This window comes from Columba livia, chromosome 2 (genome assembly GCF_036013475.1).
Source record: "Columba livia isolate bColLiv1 breed racing homer chromosome 2, bColLiv1.pat.W.v2, whole genome shotgun sequence".
NCBI classification, from domain to species: domain Eukaryota; kingdom Metazoa; phylum Chordata; class Aves; order Columbiformes; family Columbidae; genus Columba; species Columba livia.
The window spans coordinates 74,750,851-74,775,876 of record NC_088603.1 but is presented as its reverse complement, the minus strand read 5'-3'; the positions used below and the strand labels follow the sequence as shown (position 1 = coordinate 74,775,876).

The 25,026-nt window shown below is 37.8% G+C and overlaps 1 protein-coding gene across 5 annotated transcripts in view; it reads left to right on the top strand.

Moving 5' to 3' along the window:
• GMDS (GDP-mannose 4,6-dehydratase) overlaps positions 1–25,026 on the top strand; it is a 419,817-nt gene that overhangs the window by 5,358 nt on the left and 389,433 nt on the right. Inside the window, exons 4-6 of one of the 5 annotated variants that reach the window (XM_065052536.1) lie at positions 646–696; positions 1,178–1,371; positions 1,764–1,826. The exons of 2 other annotated variants lie outside the window; for them this stretch is intronic. Coding sequence is in view for 1 of the 3 variants with exons in the window: in XM_065052534.1 (XP_064908606.1) it covers positions 11,792–11,827 (36 nt within the window). In the remaining 2 variants the exon portion in view is untranslated. Of the gene's footprint in view, positions 1–645; positions 697–1,177; positions 1,372–1,763; positions 1,827–11,545; positions 11,828–25,026 lie in introns of those variants that run through there. 2 more of the 5 variants (XM_065052535.1, XM_065052534.1) reach the window with 2 other exon arrangements.

Genomic DNA, 25,026 nt, shown 5'->3' with positions numbered 1-25,026 from the left:
TAGTATTGCTGCCTTTTCCTTTAAACAAATATTGGTTGAAACCAGGTACTCTATTTTAATTGCTGTCTGTGAATAAACAAGAGTTGTATTGAGTGAGAAATTCAGATGCATTGAACATCCTTATCTCAGTTTGAGGATGCAGAGGACTAATTAGTAACAGTCATGTTCCTGCATACTAGTTCTAGGAACTAATTAGGGATGCTAATTTGGGCACAAATTGAAATACAAGAAACTTTGTTTAAACTTGAGAGGGTGTGTGTTGGTTGTTGTGTGGTGGGTTTGTTTGTTTGGGTGGTTATGTTTTAAATGATGAGGGTGGTCAAGCACTGGAACAGCCTGGCCAGAGAAGTTGTGGAGTGTCTGTCCCTGAAGGTATTCAAAACCAAACTGGACATGGCACTGAGCATCCTGCTCTAGCTGATGCTGGCTTGAGCAGGTATCTTGGACTGGGTGATCCACAGAGGTCCCTTCCATCATAAACTTGTATGATTCTGTGAGTCCTCCACAGTATCAGAAGTTGAACACCTGCAATTTGTGACAAGATGGCATAAACAGCTTGTTGAAAACTCTGCAGCAAATGAATAGTCGCTGTGGCATGAAACTCAGGCTTCCCTAAAATATAATTCCAGGTCTTTCCATTTACAGGTTATAAATAAGTGTTGCCATCAAGTTTCATCCAAAACTCTTGAGAAAAAGGTATTTTACTGAAAAGTAGTATAACAAATACTGAAATGGGTGACTAGAATATTTTCTGAAAAGAGGTCCTACTTTCATAAAGATGCCTGAATTTTGGTGGTCTTGAGTCCAGCTTTGATGGGAGGAGGGATACCAGATAGTCTTATTTAGCTAGTGTATTGGCCTCTTACCAAATAGATCTGTAAGTACATGGTCTAATGCTTTACTCTTTCATCTGTATTTCATACTACACAATGATATGCGCAGACTGGCAGGGCTGTTGTCTTCTCCAAGAACTGGGAGTTCAGGATATTGCCTACTCTCTGTTCCTGCCTGGAGGAACCCAGCTGTATTCCAATGTCTTTATTGGCAGAGTAGTGCAGTTAGTGGTGGTATTCAAGCATAAGTGAGCTAGGAGACATTAATGGTAAAAAGTATGGCTGATGCACAATTAATATGTGCTGTGGTGTATTAACTTCCCTTTTTTTTTGTCTTTGCACAGCTTTGCTCAGTGTTTCTGACTGCCAGTGAAGTCTATTCTCTAGCTGCTCACTAGAGAAGGAAGTTCTGGTAGCCTCGCTCAGCTAGCAGGTATTAACTCAAGGACCAGTGCAGGCAATCTGATTCCTTGTGTTTGAACAGGATATGTACAGGATGTGGATCAAAAAACAGTGTAAAGATCAAGTGGGTTATAAGGTACTGTATACTGTGATGTGTACTTGCTGCGAAAGTCAATAAAATACTGACAGTGTTCTGGGAAACATAAAACAATGAAGTTCATGTTAATGGTGCTAAGATATGAAACAGATAGAAGCATGGTGCTCAGTTTGGGTTTGGGAAATTGATTTCCTCCACGCAACATTTATCATGAAAATTTCTGATGCAGTGGGGGGCTATTGCTGCAGCTGCCCTGGCTGACAAGGAGGGAAGCGCATCCTATTGCCAGCAGCAAGCTACTTGCATAGTCTTTGTGGTGTGCTTTTTTTTTTTTTTCTTAATTGGTGACTGTCAGTGTAGACAGAACCTGTATTTCTCTGTTTCCTAAGTTTTTAAAGAGTTGAAGCATCCTCTTCTCTATGTACCTACAGCAAATCCAAACTGAAGAGACCGCTCCTATGAAAAGCTTTTTCTTGTGACTTCATCCTCTCCCAGTAAGTTTTGCCCTTTTTTTTTTTTTTTTTTTTTTTTCCTGTCCTCTGATTGTCTCTTTCAGGTTCTTTTGGCTGTTGAGCTTTCCACACCAGCGAGTGAGCTTCTTAGAAAATAGATAGCTATGCAGAAGGACAAGGAAAATGGAGTACTTAAACCTGCTGATGACCTGTGTGAAGAACACATCAAAGCTTACCACTCTGATTGCTGTAATGCAAGGAAGCTGAATAAAAGGTTTTTTCAGTGCAGTTGTGATATTGGTATTCATCCTAGTGGTGCTTTCTGTTGCTCACACCTTATTTCTCTGAAGGGTACTGAGACTGATTTTCTTTGCGCTTACCTATGCTTTCATTTAGTCTGGGAGGCAGGAAGGACTTTGACAATTTCTAGCAACTTTATCCCAGCTTCTTCAGACTTAGCACAACTCAGGCTTATTTTGAAAAGTATGGTTTCCTTGAAGCACTAGGTGAACAATGACACAAAATCAGCATGGTAGATGTATAATTTCCCCTCTCGCCAGTGTGTGCTCTCGTATTCTAAATCTCTTCTTGCTACTTTTCTTTTTTAGCTAAATGAGCAAAATAAAATATTTTTTCTTAATATACTTGTCACTCCTTGCTTCTTTCATATGAATTCACTGGGTTGGTTTGTTTGTTTTTTCCTGAACCTTAGCTAAGAAGTTCCTTTGGGTCATATGTATATGAACCAGGGGATGTAGTTATGTTCAAAACTTTAAGTTAGGCAAAGTTATAGGAGGTGGGGTGAAAGAGTGGAATTCTCTCCAGATTCCTCTAACTGTTACTGGAAAGTCTATTTAGCTTGTTATATTTCTAGGGTGTGCACAGGCTTTACAACCTAAATGTATAATGAAGCTTTTGTAAAGCCTGCCAAACAAGTTGATGTAAACTAGCTTGTCTGTTATCACCTCTGCTTTTTATATGTGTCATTAAGCAACTGAACTTCCTCATATGCCTTGTAAATGTTGCAACAATTTTTCTTTTCATGTATTCACAAATACATACAAAGTAGTATACCTAAGGCAGGCTTCCTTCTTCAGGTGTATTTCCTGTTAAAGGTGTATTTCCCTCTAAAGTGTTTTTTTGTTTTTTTTTTTTTTATTGTGGGAGACATTAATTTTGCTTTGTAACTCGAATATCATCTGACAGCAAGCAAACTAAGTTTAAGGAAATATATGTTGATTTTTATGATCTAGTTGCAGTTAGTTCAGCAGTAAGTAACATTGAACAGCATTTGATATTGTGCCCTGAGACAACTCTATTGCATTGAATAATGGTACAGCTTCAGTTGTGTCATCAAATCGGCCAGTTAGAAGCTGACAATACCGCAACACATTTGTAGTGAAGTTCAGCTAAGTACAGTGATTCAACAGATGTGTCAGCCACAAAACTGTACTTGCCTTGTATGTGAGATGCCACTAGCTTGTGCTGCATTCTCTGTGTTTGAACACCTTTGAATTAGCAGGAAGAAAATATTCCTCTGGAAAAAATCTGACTATCAAATACAGTAAGATACAGTTAGATTTTATGAAAGATTTCTGTAGGGCTTTGCTTTAGTTGTTGTTTGACCCATTTATTACTGCTTCAGAATTCTCCTCGAAGGAGAATTTCTACAGCCTGTGGTGACATTTAATGCAGAAGGAAAAAAAATGCCATGTTGAATGTTTAGTTGAGTGCTTTTCCTGTAACAAGAATTTACCTTGTCTCTGCATATCTGACACCTGCATAGCTATTAAATATGTGCCTCTTGGCTTTTTGCATTCTTCTAGGCTTCTGAGGAGATAATATTATTTGTTATCTATATTGCATACAAATCTCTAAAGCTCTGCCTTCAAGGATAGTGCTGAAGCTTGTGGCTAAGATATGCTGTCAGATCTACTGTAGCTGGTCTTGTGTATTCATAGGCACTTAGAGGTAGGATGTCACCGCACTGCAATGGAAGCCTTAAATCAATCCTGCCCCATCATGTAGCAACTTGAAAAGAGTAGAAAATTCTCTTATTAGTATCATATAACGTCTGAACCCATGCCAGAAGTAGCTTGAACAGATTTACCATTTTATGAATGGAAATAAGCTTTTTCCAAGGTATGTAGAATGTCATATATGTTTAGAAGGAAAAACAAAATCTGAAGTCAGGCAGGAAATACTCCTGACTGCTTTGTTTCTGATTTTCATGCTTCTAGTTTGATATGCTGCTGGTACATTCTGGCTGCTAGTATAGTCTCTAACTACACTTCTGTTGGTACTATTTGGGAACTGGGATACAACACCTGACTGTTTAGGCTGCTGCTTGTCAAATGCAGACATGCTGTCATGGATGATGGTTTTGCTTGCTTGCTTTTTTTTTTTTCTCCTAACATTTGTTTCATGCATCCAGGATCTCTTTAGATGCATTAGCAATGTCTGGCTTCTCCAGTGGTACTGGTGGTGACCACCCTAGCTTCCTCTTGATTGTGATTTCTCTTTTAGAAAGATAAAGAACAGCCACTCTGTCTTTGGCTGCTGGTTGGTGTTCTGGTTGCCTTTAGCACCGATATCGCTCTCTACCAGCATAAGCATTACTATGGAGCAGGTTTGGTTTTGAAATGCTGAAATTTCTGGCTACGCTTTCTGGACTTCATACAACTAAATAATTGTGGTTTCCATGTCAGTGTAACTTTTCCTATGATTACACAGTAGTAGTCTGTCAGTGTATCCCTGCCAAAGTTAGCATGCTGTTTGCCTCTGAAATTAAAACGCCATTAAAATCCTACAAGATCTATAGTATAAAAGGGACAGAGGTTTTTAGACCTGCATACAAAATATTATATTCTTTCATGCTTTAGGTGGTTTGTGCATGCCAGTGGATTTGTGAGGTGTGTGTGTTTCATGAGAATGCTTAAGACAAAACTCAAAAGCAGCATTCCTGGTGCTGAATTCGCTGTTACTGGTCAAGTGGCGCTTTCCTGAAGCCCAAGCCTGGTCTGTACTGGCAGAACTTTATAGAATCTTTGTTTACAAGTTGTGGGTTCCTCCCCCAAAATGCTTGCAGTGATGCTGGGCAGGGCAAGAGCCTTTTCAGAATCTGTCTGGCCTTGGAACAGCAGCAGGGCTCTGTGGTTGTAGGTCTGCAGGCTCAATTGCATACATCTTTTTATTTTTGAAAGTGAAACAAGGTTGGAGAATTGTTCTTGAAGATGTGAAAGCAACGAAGTCATATAGACTAAGAATTAAACTTCAATTTATGCCCTTGCCAGCCTGTTTTAGGGAAATAGTTGTACTCTCAACTGATCTGAGACTGAAAATATGTAACTGTGTGTTTTTGCTTCATGTCTTTGATTTCTTAAAATTTTGAAGGTCACCTGATTTGTGTTAAATGTTCTTATATTCTTATTACAGCTCTTTCTAGTTGAATATATAGTGCAACTGTTTCAGTCCTTTTTTTGCATTATACAATTAGAAGATTTTTTTTGCTAATTTGAGTTCTTCATTATTTAAGAAGAAAACAGGAGTCCTAATGCTGACCAAAATGATACTTGTTGCATTTCTGTTCTTAACAGTTGGTAGTTTCCTTGTACTTTCATACTCCTGCAGTTATTGTGCATCGTTATTTAGTTGTGTTATTAAAAACACCTTTGTGGTAATGCATTATTATGCTGCAATTTTTTTATTTGTGAAGTGTAGATAGAATTTACATTATCTGTTGCTTTTCTTGTTTAACCAGAATGAGAGATCAGACTTGCTTCAAATGGGGACATAACTTGGATGTGGAAACACTGACTGCTAATTCTTTTTTACAGTACAATTTAGCTCTGTCACACACAAGCTACAAGTTTCAGTCATATGCTAGGATCTCACATCTATCTATTTTCTTGTTTGATTGAAGGGAAGTATAGCACAGACTTGTCTTAAAGGCTGTGTCTCTGCTCAATTTGCCTACTAATGTTCCCTAGGTAATAATGCTATATTGATTTTGATAAACTGAATGAACTGTAAAGTAATGGTTTAAGTTTCTGCTGGTACATGTTCTTAATGTGAAGGTATGCAAAGCAGGAAATATGAGAGTGTGCACATGCATTTGAATTTTACAATTTCCCCATAATTTAATGTTGTAATTAGTACTTACAGTGGTGGACACAGCTTACTCTTGATACTGAGTAGGTTGAGTTTCTCTTGCAAATACTTGCTGTGATTTCAAAATGTGATGGTCAACTTTCACTAATTAATTAAGTCCTTTCACTTCCTTTATTGAGCCCATGTTACTGTTGATGCCTTCTGTTATCTCAGGTGGGAACCTTCTTGCTTAACTGTGTCTACACCTGGGAGGTTGACTAGGCAGCTGTCTAGGTGAGTGAGAACCCTCTCTCTGATGAAGAAATTGCAGGCCGACTTGAAAAACTGCAGGTGCCTGCCTTAGGATAAGAAGACTGGTGTTATGAATCGCACGGCTATACAGATGTCTGCTCTGCTGACTGTGAAAGGTCCTTAGGGTGGCTGTCTGATGGTTATGGTTGTGTTGTCCTGAGTAGCACTTAATCTTGCAATGAGGAAACATTTATCTGGAGCACTCTAGGATAAGCAAAGATGACAGGATTTGATTACTGGTGTTGTTTCTTCTTCCTAGTAAGAAGAGCTTATTGTATGGTAAATACGTGTATCTGCAATTAAAAAGACTGAGTGCTTTTACAGGTCTTGCTGCTGTGAGACTGCTGCTTCGGAGCTGATCTGAAGAGGAACAGTGCTCCCATATCACTACCTGCCTGCTGAGCACCCTCCAAGCACCACTGCAGTGGCCCTGTCACCTCTGTCTCAATCCCCAGTCCTATGGTCTTTCTGTTTGAGGGACCAGTTGGTGTGTTTGATTTCTGCCTTGCTTGGCCTCAGTGATGTCTTACGTTGCTCTATATCATGTGTGTGCTGTGACTTTGGTGTTAAACTGTGCTTCCAGCCAAAAATGTGATGGGTTTACTTCTGAAACTCTCCAGAGAGTTGAGGTATTTTTGTCTATTGGTTCACTGAAACTGTGGCATTTCAGTGTAAACTTAAGATATTCATGATTCCCTCGTAAAACTTCCCTATAATTACTTACAAATGTTGGCACCTACTGTATGGCTTGTGTGTTGAATGACAGGATGGGGCCAGTTTATAGCTATGGATGGTAGGAAAAGGGAAAGGGTGGCCAAAAATCAATTAAAGAGAGATTATTTTGAAGGAAGTACAAGCCCACACTTCTAATGAAGGTCTAAAATCTTGTGAGTAATTCGGTGTTCACCAGTTTGATCCTGAGTAGTTCTTGAGTTTCAGTGGGGGTGGTTTTGATGTTTTTTTTTTTTTTAAGTGCTTTCTCTGAGAGAATTTCAACATATGAGAATGGCTTTGGTTTCCTTGCTTGAAGAATCTGAAATGGCACCTTTTCAAACATAAATCTCTTAAAGCCATTCTGTGTTTAAGCAAATGGTGGCCAAGTTGCAAAGATCTATAGCTGTGAAATGCATATTAGCACACATTTTCTTTCGTATACCTCTAATTCTTGAAGAATGTATGCCAAAACAGAAAAATCACACACTCTTATTTCTCAGTTTCTAGCCCTCTACCAAGTTTCTGTCCTGTGGTGTTTACCAAACTGTCTTTTAAGGTGTGCTCCTATTTGGCAATGATTGTATACAAAAACAACTTGCAAATTCTAGATCTTGCTATTTGGAGATTATGTATTAAAATATAGTTGACTCTTGCGTTTTTACCCAGTGAAAACAAACTGTGCTCCCTATGGATACAGGCGCGACATGCTTGCTTCTGCTGAAAGCCGTTTTTACAGCTGGGTGTTAAAGTCATGAAAATCAAACTGCTGACACAGCCTTAACCGTAGTGCCACAAGTAGTGCCTCTTTGGTTTTGTGTGACAGTTTCATTGGTACTATTAATAGCTGGCTCCTTACAGGTGTTCATATATAATAACTCTTATAAGACAACACTTGGTAAGTTTTCAAATGAATCACGTTAATTCCAGGACTAATTTTTGCTGAGAGACCTTTTGACTCTCTTTCCTTTTGAGGTTTTTTGTCATAAAAATCCATATGTTGAAAATGTTCATTGCTTTGAATTCTTCAAGTGCAGCTTTGTGCTGGGGAGGAAAGCAGATAGACTGGCTTGCCTGTGGTAGTGGGCAGCCTCACTTGACCTGATATTTCTGTTGTCAGTCTCTTTGGAAAAAAAATACCAATATATTTCTGTTTTGCTGGTCTGCCATTGCTGCTCTCATGGCAGGACAGCATAGGAGGTGTAGCTGCAGCATTACCTTCTTCAAGGGAACAGCAGACATGTCAGAACTGTGAAGAAAAACCTGTACACTTCTGTTTCAGACACCGGCAAGGAGAACTGAATACAGTAGTAAAGGCTTTCCTCAGCTGCTGCAGGGTGTGCATGTGGACATGCTTTTAGCAGAGCAGATGACAGAAGGCAGCTTTCCTCTTCTAGGGCTTTTTGTTGTTCCCCCTTGGGTCTGGTCTATGTGGTGGGGTTAGGCAGGACAAAGGAATCACTGTATAGAACGTGAATCTGGAACAGTTTAGGTGGCTATAGTCACTCCTCAGACAGCTTGGTGAAACACTCTATGGAATGAACTGTAAAACCTTTTTTTTTTTTTTTCCCTTGTATGGTTATTGTGGAGCCCCTTTTTAAAGCAGCTGAGCATTGGCATGTTGCCCCCACCAGGTTTTGCCGGTTAATGCAATAATACACCAGGACATAATTATCTCGACCTCTGGAGAAACTGAACTGAGAGTAACTTGTTTCAAAAGTGAGCAATTTTCTGTGTGTGGCTCCTGGCATCTATAAAGCAAACAAGTCTTTGTTCAACTCCAGTTATAACTGTTCTGGGAGTGCTGTTGAAACATGGCTAGCAAACATGGTACAGTACAGATCTTTCTATGCTTATCTTCCTCCCTGGTCTGTACCTGAGCTTACTGACATCTGAAAAATGTATGTGAGGCTTATTTGCAAGTGATAATGCTTTAATGTGGATTTCAAAGATGCATCAGATACTGTAGCATGCACGTGCATAATTGCACTTGAAAATAGTTTAGGTAATGAAGTATTTGATCTGGATTTAGCTGAAGGTTGTTATTAGGTTTTTAAGATATTTTGTAGGAGGAATGGCTTAATTAGCATGGAGACCAGCCTTGCAGAACTAACACTTCTAGCATACTGCTGTCTTTGTTAATACATTTAGCCACACTTAGTTCATTAATTACATGGTAAAAAGGCTGAGTAATCCAGTGGAAAATGTTGTTGAGGAGGTGAGGGGAAACTAGAGAATGAGGAGGAGAAATCCTAAAGGTATAGTTTCTGGTTATATCTTCTGGTTCAGTTTGTTCCAGGTTGTTGCTGTCAAGCTCAGCAAAGCCAAAATCCTCTGCTACTGAGAGAAAGATGTCACAGAAGCACCCCAAAAGTCAATTTAGGCAGACAACCAGCTCCAAATAGACTTTATTCTAGCCAGAAAAGTCTATCAAATAAACTTACTAAAAACAGGGTTTATACAAATTATCTAGCATTCTGACAGCTCAAAACACAGATTCTGATACCAGTTGAGGAGATTATTGAGGTACATCCACATAAGAATAATGACGATCCACAGTGTGCGTGCATTCACTCACAAGAAACAAAACCAGAGGGTACTCAGAAGAAATAATGGCTTGCCTGGATTAGGCAAGGGTTCTCACTCAAGGATACATCCAGTAGAAGAAAACAACTACTCACCACAGGAGGAGGCGAGGTGCTCAATCACAGGGAGTCTCCTTAGACAGTGTCTCAGTCTAAGGGGAGGGAGCTGCAGTTCACAATACCACTGCTCTGAGAAGACCACTCACAGGGGGTCTTTGGTGAGGATCCCATTTTAAAGCCTGGTCAGATCTGGCTGTGGGCATTACAACATGGTCCAGAAGCTTCTCTGGGCACCTCCTTTGTTGAGGATCCTGTCAATTGACTGAGGGTCCCACCCCTCCTGCCCCCCAGCCTGGTGGAGGTGAAGTCACCCTGCCCCCAAGTGTGGGAACAGTATGACTGTCAGCACCACCCTAGGTGTGTATGTGGGGACAGGGACAGTGGGGCACAAAAGGTGTTAAAGAGCCATCAGGTACCTTATTGAAGGCTCTGGATCTCATCTGGGATGTGCAACTGCCACAACAGAATATGCAAGAGAGTTTCTAGAGGCAGGGAGAGGAAGATAACGTTTAATGCTGGAGGTTGCTATTAAATGAAGAGCTAGGAAAAGATGAGGACTACTGAAAATTGATCGAGCTGAAAAACCTACTATTGGGGTTTTTTGGTTGACGTTAGGTTTGGATGACCTGTCTGGCCACACAGGTACTAGTGCTGGGGAAAACAGTAGAAATATATAGCTAGCAATGGGAATGGAGGGTAAAGGTGAGATGGTGCCTTTCAGTGGAAGCATACGTGAGTGAAACTGCATCTGTTCATGAACAGGAAGTATTTTTCAAGGAAGCTTGCTTATGGGTTGCGTTTTGGTTCTTAGGAAAGTTGTTGCCAGAATCACTGTCATTGAGCAGCTGTAGCTGCCACCGTGTCCTCCCTCCCTGTCCAACCTTTCAGAAAAACTGATGGTTAACTTTAGAGCTGTTGTCAGCCCCTCAGCTTCCCAGTTTGAGTAGGAAGGGAGAAAACCTCCTCAACGAGCAGTCTTCTCTCTATATCTAGAGTTATGAAGTATGTGTCTTTCTAAACAGAATTTCACTGTGTCACAGCTGGTGTGCTATGTGGTGATGCAGTACTGGGTAATGAGCAAAGTAATTGATGGTGCTTCTATCCGTCCTACTCTGGGACTTGAAGTTGCCAGTTTATTCCCAGACTAGAGTTTTTTGCATATTTGAAAAAAGCCACATTGTTGGCCAACAGTTTTGTTCTTTTCTATTATGATTTAGTGTTTTCCAGATATTTAGAGATTTACTTACTACTTCCATGCATAAGGAACTGTGGAACCGCTGCATCAAAGGGTAGTTTCAGGAGCTGATAAGGTTTCTGTTCAAGCAGAAAACTTATCTTGAAATAATATATCAAATCATCCACTGAATGTTACCTTTCGAAAATTTTGTATGTATCTTATTAATCTGGACACAAAATAGGTTGTTGGAGAAGAAATGTATTGCTTTGGCTTAGTGGCAGCAATTTTTAAATATCTTGGACCCGGACGAAGAATAGAAGTATGTGTTTATTTTTTGGCAAAAAGTATATTCACTTTGGTTCTTGTGGAAAATAAATGTTATAAAGATTCTGGTTATGTTGTCTTCACAAAGACACAAAACTTAGTTTCCTTTATTCTTACATATGCTTGGAGTATTTTCAGTTTTCTTATGCATTTTATTTCTTCAAGTTTTGCAGTGCTGGTATATGGACTTTCAGGCTCATCAGATGAACAGGGCTATTTTTCTGGTGAGGCTCATTGAGAAGAGTTTGCTTATGGCTAGCTGGTGTGACAATTGAGGATAATAAAATATAGTACTTTATAATATGGCAGATCTAGAGATGTGTGGTCCTTCTTGGAGCTGGCTGGCATTTGCTCTGTTGGACACAGGGGAAGCTTCTAGCAGCTTCTTACACAAGCCACTCCTGAAGCCCCCTTGCTACTGAAACCTTGCCATGCAAGCACAATACACTGGGGTTAAACAGGAAACTTAAGCAATGGGTTGTATGGAATATTTGGAATACAGAAGGATTCCAGGCATGTTTTCACACGCTGGTTTGCCAAGGTTTCTTAGTTTTTACTTGCAGTGTGTCCTACAGTCTGGATTTCTCATGGATAAATAATTCAGTTCTAAGAACTGTGCCATTGCTACTGATGTGCAGCAATGCACAAGAAGTGGTTTTGTGATTACTGTTGTTTTTTCGCAACCTTAGCTTCATTGCAGACAACTTTCTTCAAGGAATTAGACTCAAGAAGCTCTTGACCATGGAGAAATGCTGGCTTCCTTACTATTCAGGAAACTGATGAAGGTACAAGTATAATTGTATTTGTTTTCCTTTTTCTGTATGTGAAGAAGATTAAATTTTGGTCTTTGAGAGGAGAATAGCCTGCGGAATGCTAATTCTGCTGTTAAAAGTGTGCAGTTTTATACTTGGAGTTAGTGTTTTGTTGCCATTTGAATTTGACAGTATGAGAACATCTTGTTAGCCATTAATTTCAAAAACAAACCCCTGAAATTCTGTATGGCTTGTCACTGTGGAGTCATATATGTCTCTGTCATGTGGATAGCCTATATGTTTAAATTCATCTTTTAAAAAAACATTTTGATTTGACATGACTGAAGCTATCCAATGCTCTGTTTTGACTGAAGTTTAAAATGCAGCAGAAGTCTTTCAATCAGAAAGCTGTCTGAGGTTGTGACAATTTTTTTTATTGCTAGGCAATGACTCACTGTGATTTCTAAAGGACTCAGAAAATGAAACGGACATTGTTTGTCACAATTCAAGTACAGAGGGTCTGTAAGCACCATGTGTGCTACAGTGGTATCTTCTTTCTCTCATGTGTGGGTATATTATGGCAAATACAGTCTTTGTGCTGTAGCAAGGTGACTGTCATCTTGTGTATTGGGGTTCTTAGTAGTGACCTTTTCAGTTTTGAACATAAATGTGTTGGAAATGTTGGATTTTTCCCAAGAGTTTTAAATGTGGGCTACTGTTGTTAAGTATCTTCATATTTTTGAGACTGCAACATTGCTTATTCTTACATATCATAAACATGGAGAACAGTAAGACTTCAGTTTTGATGTTATTAAGCTTGGAAGTTACTCTCTAAAATGTTTCAATAGAAACCCTGAGCATGTTCAATAAATATTTCAATGATGCTTGTATGTAATTATCAAAAGAACAAAAATCCTGTACAAAATAATATATGCATATATTATGGTCAGCAGAAGAGCAGAAAAGCACTGAAATTCTTTATCTGTCTCTAGAAGTTGAGGACCCTCTTTTCTGGCAACTTCCAGCTGAGGTGAAAAAGAAAGCGAGAGAAAGAGCAAGGATTTCTTCCTCAATAAGGTGGATATTGCATCCAGCTAAGGATCTTCCCCTCAGCTTGCATGTTCATTTATTTTTCGCATCTTCTCAGCAATGAGGCAGGCATTAAATGTATCTTGATGCACACTTTCATTTCACTCATTTTCTGCGAAAAGAAATCATAGTCTCTGTCAAACCCCTCTCTAAGGTTCCTGGAGAGCTCTGGTCAGGGAGACAGTCATGGCTTGTGGGAGTGATCTGAGGGGTCTTTCTCCCTTACATGTTATCTTCTGGTATCTGTTTCCCATGATGCTGTAGCCCATGGTATTGTTGGGGTTGCAAATACAATACTTTGTGCCAGAGCACTATGATAGGACAAGTGCCCATTGCAAAAATCTGTCTGAAACGTACCCTGCCAGAAGCGGATGGAGCTGCGTTGCTCTATTTTGGCTACTGGCCTAATGCAAACTGGGAGGCTGGAGGGAGCCCACAGGGATCTGCCTTGACTTAAGCATGAGGCATGGACTTGGACATACTTGTAGGTGATGCCATCTTCCAGTTGAAGTGTTGAGCTGTCAGCTTAGTAACAAAATAAAATCTTACTTTTCTAGGTTAAATTTGGTGTATGTGGTGGCCATTGGTTATTTCACTGTAACTGTGTGCAGATGAAGGCAGGGATTTGAACCCCTCCTGCCAATTGCTGAAAGTTGACAAATGTGAACTAGAGAACTCATACACTAATCAAAAAGGTGTCAGTCAAAACTGTTTTGTTTTAACTGAGCACAGATTTTAGCCACACAAATATTTGAGGGCCCCAAACTGCTACAGGCATTTCTACCCTAAATGAAATGAGGTGTGTGTACAGGTGTTGAATCAGTTTTGATACTGTTCAGAAATTTCTTTTAGATTTATAATGTTGAATCAAGTGACTGCAGTATGTTGAATGTGTGTAAGACTTTGTTTAACCACAGAAAATGCCTTTTCTCTAAATCTTGATTCTCAGTTTGACTGAGATTGAAAACTCCCCACTAAACTAATAAACTTGAGCAGCTTTTTAATAGGAAATGATCTCAGTGCTTTAATTGTAATTAAGATGACATCTTAAATACCAAATTGTATATATATATGTTAAGATTACTGATAATTTTTCGCTTTCAGTAAGAATCAAAATTCTAGATATTTAGACTTACAGCAAGCTTTTTTTTTTTTTGTGGGAAGGGAGCTTCATGTAAAGGCTTTCTTAAATTAGATATTAAGTGATTCTTACACATATGGTGTACAAACTGAGCTATATGTTAGTTCTCCCTCAACAATGTTTTTTACCTTATAAATGTCATAGGAGTCTTCTCAAAAGCCAATAAACTGAGTCTGCCTTGTGAACCATGTGAAAACATAGTTAAGAACTAAAAAGGCATAAGAAGAATATAACAGGTTAAGTAATCTGCTGACATCAGGTAATATCTTTAGGGTAATGGAAAACTGGCTATTTTCAGTTTCGTTCTCATTTGAAAGGCTAGTGATTTTCAAAATCAGTTAAATGTATTTGTGAGCATGGTAACCTGCCCCAGATACGGCGTGCTCTAAGTGCAAGGACTCTAGCAGAAGAGCTGCATGATCAATAAGTTAACAAAGAGAGAAACGGGAGGATTTTTTTTGCTTTGACAGAGAATTGACTCTGGTTTTATTAAAAATAACCCTAAAACTTTTATCCATCTCTGGTGGACGTTTCTGCCAGCTGTTACTGAAGCTGGTGTGCCCCTGACTCATTAGGCTGTGCAGCTGAGGCTGCTGTGCTTGCCGGAAAGCAGGGCATTTATGATCAAGTTCCTGTTATTGACTGGCTCTAGAGAAAATGCCAAATTCCACCAAACATAATACAGTAGGTTCACTGTGGGAGACTTCTGCGAACACTGTTTTTACATTTTTAGGCTGGGATTTTTATTTTTCTATTTCTAGGGTTATGTTCTTGACACTATTTTTCCAGACTCTTCAGCAAGTTTTGTAAGAAAATTACCAACCTTAACAAAATGTCTTAACAGGCCTGGGTAGTGTGGAACAAGAAAATCATTTGCAAGTCTTTTTGTAGTTGCATTGTGAGATATGTGAGCTCTTTTTTTGCCCCCCCCCCCCTTTTTTTTTTTCTTTTTAATACACTGAAGATGTATAAGCTGACTGGCTTATTTGGGCTTGGTTTTGGTAATACTGGTGAAATTTTAGAGAGATGATCTGCAATATAATCAAAACACAGTAGAAGAGCAAATTACATTTGCTGCAGCTTTGTAACATTAATTTACCACAGTTTATAAGAATAATTTAAACATGAATTCATGGATGAGCAAAACCACACTTATTTTAATCTTAAAGATAAAACCTGTGGCTTTTTAGAAAGTGGTGATGGCTTCCTTCATTTGAATACTTTCCCACAGTATGGCATTAATATGAATTTACTGTAGTCTTTTTTCCTGTATTGGGTGCTTTGTAGCTCATTCACCAGATGATGTTTAGTTTAATTTTTCTTTGAGTACTACTTTGAAATCCCTTAGAGCTGGAATTTTTCCTGAGTGATTTAAATATGTGTTTCATTCAAAGCTTTTCCATATGAGAGCAGTTGATAGTTGTGATGAACTGGGGGTCCCGTCATGGGCAAAGGTGGCTCTGTTTATGGACATAGTTTCTTCCATATATAAATGTCAACATGTCCTCCTGTGCTGCCTATACCTTACTTTTTCCTTATCCACACAGTGGGTATTTGGGAGGTAAACTGGAATATCTGTTCCTTAAAAACTGGGCTGTATATTGACCTGAATCACAGTTGCAATCATGCAGTTAGGGGCCTTGGGTTTTAAGTTGTACACTTAATCTTCTTGGGTTTTGTTGTTATTTCTGTATTCATCAGTCCTTTAGAATACAAGTTAGTTTTTCAACCTGCGCACCATGAAAAATGCTGGCTATTAAATATAGGTTGTAGACTACCTTTGGTATTACTTTTCCTAGCCAGGACAATGTTACTCTTTTTTAACAGTGTTAATATATATACTAGGTTTTTTGTTTTGTTTTTTTTTTTTTTTTAGTATTATGAATTAATACTTGTTTGTGTGTTTACTGCATGATAATATTTTCCTGTGGCTGGGGCCAACCAGGACTTAGTTAAAATAAACTAAGCACTAACAGTTGGAAACCTTTTTGCTTATGTTGAACTCTCCTGGGGGAGAGGAATTAAGATATGATTTCCAGCTCTGGAGCTGGGCTACAACCAAAGACAACAGAAAGGGAAGGTACCAACTCTTGGGCAATCACCAGTGGTTTTAAGTGTGATGGGCAGGGGCTTCTTCCGTGTCTTGCTTCCTTCTCTGCTACTTTTAAAGGTGTTCAGAGTGGAAATCTTCCTGCCATCAAGTGAAAGATCTCTTTAGTCATGTTTTAGAGACTGGAAAACTTGTTTTTCTTCCAGATTTTCTATTTAAAGTTGCTCTTAGCTTTGAAAGAACTTGTTATTCAATTTAACAACTTTAATAAATTCAAGTGAAGAAAATATTAAATGTGCACCTGCTGAAGAAGCTGCTGTTGTGAGAGATTTCAGTAGTGTCATCCTAGCTGTATGGCCAGCAGCTTCTTCCAGTTTGGGGATTTCCTAGTCTTTCAAATATATAGCAAAAATGCACCGCTTTAATTTTTGCAAACTTTAGTCTGTGGTAGTGCAAGTAATTTTTAAGGGCTTTAATTATGTGGAAACACTTCGGTACATATGTTTAAATTGTGTTAAAATCAAGCTTAAAAAAAACCCTACAAATGTATCTGCCTTGGATAAAATGTGAAATCTAGAACATGGGGTTTTTAATTCTTCAGAAAAATTATTATTTTTTTTTAAATTAGCTATAAGGTATGTGCATTTTGGGGGGGGGGGGAGGGCGGGTAGGGCACGAAATTAAGGCTGTAAATGGTTAGCTTTATCTTCTGTTGAACAAGTCACTTACTCTACCTTAGCCAGCCTCTGCATTTTGTTTTCCTGCTGTCCATGGCTCACACTCTAATGAGAGGTGTGTCCTACAGCCAGCAGCCTGCAGGAATTAAAGCAAATTAGTTATTCAAGCGGGGTCATCTTTGAAGCTGAATCCCCACACCAGAGCTGTTACGAATATCTCTACATAACACCATACAACATTCTCTCCCGACTTTTTCCTGCCATGTTGTGTGTGTTTATTTTCCTCAGGAATAGTCAATACCCACATCTCCCTCAAGCAAGAGGCAAACAAAACTTAGTGTGGAAAATGTCACCTTGAGCTGTTTAAGCTTGGCTAGCTTATCTGTAACTAAAGAGAAGTCTTTTAATGGCAGGTGTCTGGTACTCTCAATTATAGTCTTGTTCACAGTCTGCTGTATGTATTTGGAAAACACTAAAGTAAAGTGAAACAAATTAGGGGTTCAACCACCTGTTCAGTCCTATGGGAGAAACGCTGTAGGTCCAGGTGGCTGGGTAACACTTTCCTTAAAAAAAGAGAGATTAAGTTGTTATAATTAAATAGTTACAATGATAGTAGATGTTTTAGGGTAGAAGTTTTAGTATAAATGTACAAATCTTTAAGAAAGTATTTGTAGTGTCTTTTTGCTTTTTTTTTTTTTTAGAACACTTTTATCTAATAAAATAGTTTGATTTGAGGAAGTAGCTCAGCCAAGATGTTGACTAAATGACTTAAATTACTGAGATTGGTGATGTACAACACCTGAAGCTGACAGTGTACAGATCAGTGTACTAGAGTTATGAAATCATTAGAAATATAATAGCAGAGCTACCAAAATATTAGTAACTTAATTCCCCTGGGAAAAAAAAATGATTGAATTCCAGGTTGTAATTTAATCAAATGACCTGGAAATTGTAATGGTTTTCTTCATCTTGCAATTTTGATAAAGCCGAGGAACTTCCTATGGACAATTTGTGAAACATCCTAGAGAATGTCATCAGTGCTAGAAAGCTGTTTTTAAAAGTTCATAAAAACTAATTTTGAGTTTGACTCTTAATCTCAACCAGAAGCTGGAGTTTTAAGAGTTGCAAAGGTGTAAATTTCATTTAAATAATTCTTAGTTTAGAAACAAACTTGTGTAAACTTTTCTGTTGTCTGAAAGGAATTCTAGACCCATTTTAAAAAAAGAGACCTTCCAATTTTACTTGAATGTGTTACGTTCTTTATAGAAGATTAGTGCAACAGAACAAGGTAATACTGATAAATACAGATAAAAATATTGTTATGTAAAGCTTGTGACAGGACTGTAATAGTAATTTTGTTTCCTGCAGTGAGGTTTCTTGCTTTGCATGACAGAACCTTTTCCAAGATTTTATTTGGGTCACAGTTGTTCATCAAACCAACTTGTAACCTTTAATCTAGCGCCTGGAAAGAGGGAATTGAGGGCTTTGTCCTTATGTCTTGTTATTTGCTTTGACAATAAGACTTCTGAATAGTTTTAGTAAGACAAAACATAAAATGGTAATAAAATAGCAGAATGCATGTAACTTGTTTGGTATATTATAAAGACTTGTAAATTAAAGCTAGATGGCTCCAACTTTAAAAAGGGATTTGTTTTCTCTGGAAGTGCTATTATAGTTATCTAGACTGATTTTCTGTTATGAGTTGTTAGCAGAAGCATGAACTATAATAGTGAAATAAGTAGATGCCAGCATGGCACAAGGAATATGATTTCACTCAAAACTTCTGTACAGAAACAGATGGCAGCATATAGGCAGGTGTTCATAGAAAAACTTTTAATTAACTTCTAGGTGCAAACTCAAGAATATAACATGGTGGACTTTTACAGTGTGATCAAGCATCAAGTGAACAGTCTGTTGCCTTGCCATTAACTGTTACTTTTTCAGCCTTACCTGGGAATGAATGTCCCTGGTATGCTGGTTACTGTTTGCTGCTTGGTTTCCATTATTTGTGCTCTCAGTTGTGATATGATAGTGCAACACAATGCAGACTGTTGCAAATAGATTTATTTAATCTAGAAGTCTTGCAGAATTATAAATTGCAAGCTCTTAATAAGCAAAGCATGGAACAGGATCCTAATGAGATAATATAGGTAATACTTAAAAACTGATTCAAATCTTTAATTTTTTTCCTGATTTAAATTTGATCCTGTAAGTCAAGAATTCAACTGACTTTGATTACTGCTTTGAGTCACACAGTATAAAAACTTGAACATCATTGTGTAGGTTGAACTAAGTTTTGTATTTCTTTCAATAATACCAAACTATTGTCACTGTCTTGTGTTGAAATAATGTCTTGAAGGGAGTTATTGACAACATTTAACAGAATACAGCATTGGAGGATAAAGAGTTTTGAAAAGCAGAGGGTAGTTTTGAAGAGAAGGCTCACTTATGTGTGTTAAAAGGAAAGCAACTTGCAGAATGAAATACGAGATAGGCTTCTACAATTTTACATTTTCTTGCAGTTTTTTTGTATCAAGAAAAGATCTCTTTTGTGCTTGTCCCTTAAGGTTTTTAACAAGTTGTGTATTTTTCAATATAACGGGATGAGAAATTGGGTGATGTGGCATTATTCAGATCCCCACATCTTTTTTCATTTTACTTTATCCCAGAGGTCCATTTTCAGCTTGGAAACACTTTGTACTGAATTTAAAACAGAGTGAAAGTACTATTTTCGGTTTCACAGACGTTGAAAGACTCCAGTTATGCCAAAAAATTGGCGGGGGATGGAGGCCACCTTCAGAAGTCCTAAAGCATAAGAAGTCTAGTATTTTTTAATTGTGTGTTTTTCTCTTGCGTGTGTCTGTATGCAGGGGACTTATGGAAAGAGAGCTCTGTCCCTTACTAGTGAGTGTGAGTCTTAAAAGCATCTAAATTACCAAGAGCAGTGATCAGCATGAACTACTCTGTAGCCTTATTCACAATTCTTCTTTACTTTGGATATTGTACCACTATGCATCATCACTTTGGTTCGTGAATGTACGTGTAATATACTGGACTCTGGAATTTTGTCACAGTTAAAGTACAGATAATGTGAAGCTATTATTAGTAAAGACCCGTCACAGAACAGTTTAACCTTTCTCTTTTACTGCCTCAAGGAGAAATTAACCCTTCTGAACATCTTCAAGTTCATCCTGCTGAACTCAGTAATTTGTTCTTCTGCTCTATGAGGGAATGCACTTCCTGTCCTGTACTTCCACGAAAGTGGGAGATCTCTTAGGCTCTAAACATGTTTTGACTTGTTAGGAGTTATTTTCTCCTGGTAACTGAGCATTTAGCAGTTTTTTTGAGGTAACAGGTACTCTGTAATTAAAACAGCAAAAGTGGTATTTTCTTTTTCAAGTGTTTCGAGAGACTTGTGGTCTTTGAATGAAAGCACTTAGAATAAATCCATCATAATGAAATATTCTCTGTGCTGAGAAGGAAAACTTGATGTGATTACAAAAAAAGCTTTTTTTCTTAATGCTTTTTTAATAGATCTTGATCTTCAGTACTCTTACAGTTACCTTTCATATGCTTACAATTACAGGCCTTTAAATAAAAACCATAGCTTTTGAATTTGAGCTCAGTGGTGGATATGAAGTTCTTTATGGTTGTTACAAATACTGTTCCTGTTATGTTTAAAATGTATACTCAGCACCCATTACTTGGTTTTGTAGCATGTCCATTTTAGTATGCCTCTTCCTACATGCCTGAGAAATTCCTGTGAACTATGGGAATTTAGAGCCTGCTAGAACAGGGAACGTCCAGCAGATTGAATTTGCTGAATGTCATTAGGAAGGATGGGACTTTTGCAATCCACACAGTCTGCAAGGTCACTTTACTCACAGATCTATACAGACTGATGCTACAATTACTTATTACAGAGGATCTACACAGAAGGAATGTATCATTATATATTGAGGAGATGCAGCACTGTGGTAAGATTTTTTTTTTTTTTTTTTTTGATGGTAGTCTAAAAAGATGAGCTCCTAGGTGTGCTTGTGGCTAGTTGTTCCATTTAGCCTTTAAATGCTATTGTAGTGTGTTCATCTCGAAGTTACTCCAAGAAGTGCCAACTTTAAATCACAGAAACATCTATTACAGCATCTCATTAGTCTGTGGTTACATATGCACTAGGACTTGGGTTAAAACTGGAGAGCTTTTAAATGTGAATCAAACTTCATTAAACCACAAAGAATGGTGTGGGTGGTAGCATCAGCTGTATTTTTATGCTGAAGTGTTTTTGCTTGTGTTGTGATCTATCTTGTATGGAGTCTGCAAACTGGAATTTGGTGGTTCCCATCTGATGAAGTGGAGGCATCTTTGTAGGCATCTGAAATCGTAAGATATAGCTAGCCATTTACTTCTTGTCTTCCTAATGAAACTTGCAATTTGATACTCATCTCTGACCAAAGTACCTCTGAAACAAGTTTTCACACAATTGTCGAAGTTATTTTGCTTGTACTAGTTGCTCTGATTAAACAAGTAAATATTGTTTCATGGTTGTCTATAAAGGCTGTACACAAAAGTGTTGATATAGCCATAGTGAGTTGTATAGCTTTGAAACTTAGTCCTTCAATGGAAAATTTATTGGAGAGAGTTGTTAATTATTAAACTTCTTTAGGAGTAAACTAAACTTACGCTATTTGTATATTCTGAGACAGGGAAAAATCTTGCTGCCCACCTATTAGGGTACCCACCTGAGCTATTATGGGTGATAGTTTGTATTCTTACTTCAGATAATTTATGTACACTTCAATAATTCCTTCTCTTGTAAAGCAGCTGTGATGCTCCTTCCAGACTACCAGGTAACTTGTGGCTTTGGTTGTCACTTAGTAAGGGTCAGACTTTCAGTCTTTGAAGGCTGCTTTGATTTGGTAGACTCTGTTATCTGTCAGACTAGGGATGTTGCCCTTTATGAAATGCAAGACCAAAGATTTGAGGGGGTGAGTGGACACCCAGAACAAACCCATGTGCTCAACAAAGCAGCAGTATTTTCTCCCAGTGAAAGTTCTCTCTAGTATGTTCCCATGTAACGTTTGATTTAGCTGGAGTTCTCCTTGTAAAAACTCCTCTGCTTTATCAGAAAACCCCTAGTTAGCTCAAGAGTAGAGCTGTTTCTATGCCAAGTAATAATCCCTCTAGTATTAGAGAGACACTGTGATAGATACTACTTTTTCATAGAAGAGGGAGATAACTTTGACTACTTCTAAAATCTCAGAGGTTTTTTTCCCTGAATACCGTAACTGCTAAAACTAAGTTACTGACTCAAGGCTGGAAGCTGTGGACAACTTCAGTTAAGAAAACGTTTTTCCTATGCAGTTCTCTGCCAGTAAGTGTAAGTGCTCCTTATTCTTGCCTTATATGGCTCCTATTAAATATAGGAAGAGACTGGACAGCCTTTTGAACTGAATTTTCTAAACCATTTAGTTTTGAGTTGTGCCTTTTTGTTTGTTTTTTGTTTGCTTTTTTCAGTTAAAAGCTTCTGAAGTCGGACTCTAAAAATGTCTATGTTTTGAAAAATATGATATATGAGCAAGAATACAAACTCTGGCAAGTACGGGGATAATATAATATGCATTCTGCATTGGAAGGCATGACGGCTGTGAAGGTGTGCTTTGTCTTGTGTATTTTCTCTTCTTTTTATCTGGTTTAGCAGCAAGAATACCTTAGACCTTATGCAATTCTGTCAATCAGATATATATCTGTGGCCAGAATTACATTAGTCTGAGTGGTATTTTTCATTCTTACCATAAAGATTCTCTTAATTTGCTATTTTTAACAATCCAGGAGCTGTTAGCAGGTTAGTTGTGCTGCATCTTGAAGATACTCATCTGGTAAACATATCGTTTCAGTGCTTTAGCAGTGTAACAGATGCTACAAAATGTTGAACCCAAGCATGGTCTTAGTAGTAAAAGGACTAGTTTAAATGCCATATATAGTTTCAAAAACAGTTAAGGTGCTTTAAAAGAAATTACATATTTGACAGGTCCCTTGTGGGCAGATTTTACTCTGCTAAAATTTATCCTACCATTCATATTTATAAAACAGCTTGTCTCTAGTTTGAGCTTTGTTTTATCAGATTTATATGCAAGAGATTTTTATGAAGATGAAACTGCTCTTAAATGCACTGACTTGGGGCTATACCTCAGCTCCCTTGCTCAGCACTTACACATCGTTTGTATTTGGATAATCTGCAAAAAAGAAAACTTGTTTCTAGATTGCTGTATTCCTTACTTTAGAATAAAACTACTTTTCAGTGTTAATACACTTAATTGAAATTAAATACGTATGCCAGCCCAACTGGCTTCTCTCAAATTGTACTTGTAAAGTAGAAATTAAAAAATTATTTTTTTCCTTTAACTTCACATGAATTCAGTAGGTATGATTAAAAAAAAAATAACAGTGAGAGATTAAAATCTTAAAGGTCCTGGTTGAAGCCACAACAATAGAGCAAATATTCTCTGGAAGTTGGTCTGTGGTCATTTCACCATCTAGCACTGTTAGATTATTTTCTAGTTGATGGAGAAATCTGTATATTGCTTTTGTCCAATTATTTATGTTACTTTTCTGAAGCAGGCATGTGAAGAAATGATTCTGCTATGTCATATTCTTCCTTCTGTGCTTTTAAAAGAAAAAACAAAACCAAATCAACAAAAACCCAACCAAACAAAACAATATACAAACACAGCTTCCCCCTGCTCCGCTGAGTTTAATGATTTGATTGATCATAATGTTGATCAGATTGCTTAATCTGGTGAATGCCATTATCAACTAGTTTTTCATTGTCGTGGGAATATACAGTTCAGGATAGTTTCAGAGGATAGGTTTTCTGTTTTGTTCATTTCTGGGGGGAAAAAAATCTAAAATCTTCTGATAAGGTCAGTAGGTTTTATTTGTTAACCTCATGTTGTTCATGCCTCTCCACAGCAACAGCAGAGGCAGGATTAGAAAAGTACAGACATATGAGTTGTTGGCTTTCAGGTAGTCCCTTTGCAGTGCATGCTTTTTTCTGTATTTAACTCTTCAGTGCTGAGTGTTTGTGTTTCTCAACCCAAGTGCAAATGCAAACTGATATTAACACTTCAGCCCCAAAGAACCCCACATCACTGCTGACAGAGGTTTCATATCCAGAATTGTTGTTGTATGTGAGTAGTGTTGCAAAGAATTGTCCATCTTGAAATTCTCTTTGTAAAATTATAATTTTCCACCAAATGGGTTTAAGAAAAATCTTAGTTGTGGAACAAAAGTAGTAGCTTTAAGTAATGTGTACAAAAAAGTTAACAACACACAATAAATTAAGCAGGATAAATATTTATGTAACCATGAACAGCAAAAGCCTACAGTATAGGATTATGTGTCATTTTTACATGAAACAGGTCATTAAATTTACTATGCTGTTGCAGTTAAGGGGGAGATAAATAGTTCATTTGTATTTACAGGTTTGGTTTCATGAATAAAACTACTGTATGAGTTTAAAAAATGTTAGATAAAAGAAGTTTCTGACATGCTCTTTAATTGAGATTGAAAAAGCATTGCTCTCTTTTTAAATTGGATGTCTAGACAGGGGGGATGCATTTCCTTTTACTGAGGAGAGCTGAATATTCTCTAAATCTAGATTAGAGACTTTACAGGCAGATGAGATGCGAATCAGCTGTTTTAGGAAAGCTAACAAGCGTTCTTGTGTTGCCTGATTGCTTCTGTGCAGAGGCCCTGTGTGTATGAGCCCTTTCCTTCCTGAGCAATAGTATTATTTGAGTTACAGATTTAAAAACTCATTTCTTGCTTTGCCTGAAAGCACCCTTCACACTGCCTGCCTGTGGCTTTATTATGTGAGGCGTGGATATGTTTTTCAAGAAGCTGTTTAAACCTAATCCTGGTTTTGGGTGATGGTTATATAGATGGATGAGTATATTATGTTAATTAAATCTTGTTTTGAGATTCAGAAACTGGCTGCTGAAGGGTTTTAACTTGAGGGCAGTCTACCAACATATCAGGATTTTCTTTTTCTCTATTGTTATTGAATAGTCCTCACTCCTTTTGACACAAACCCTATTCAGTGCATTTCATACCATTATTTCAATAGTTAACTGAAAGACGGGGGAGTGCTTTGAAAAATAGTGATAGTCTAATGTTCTAACACTTTAATTTTTCTAGACATGCCTTCTATCAATATTCACTGTTTGTTTTTTTTTTTTTTAATTATTTTAGGAGCAATACCAGTGCAGAAAGCCAT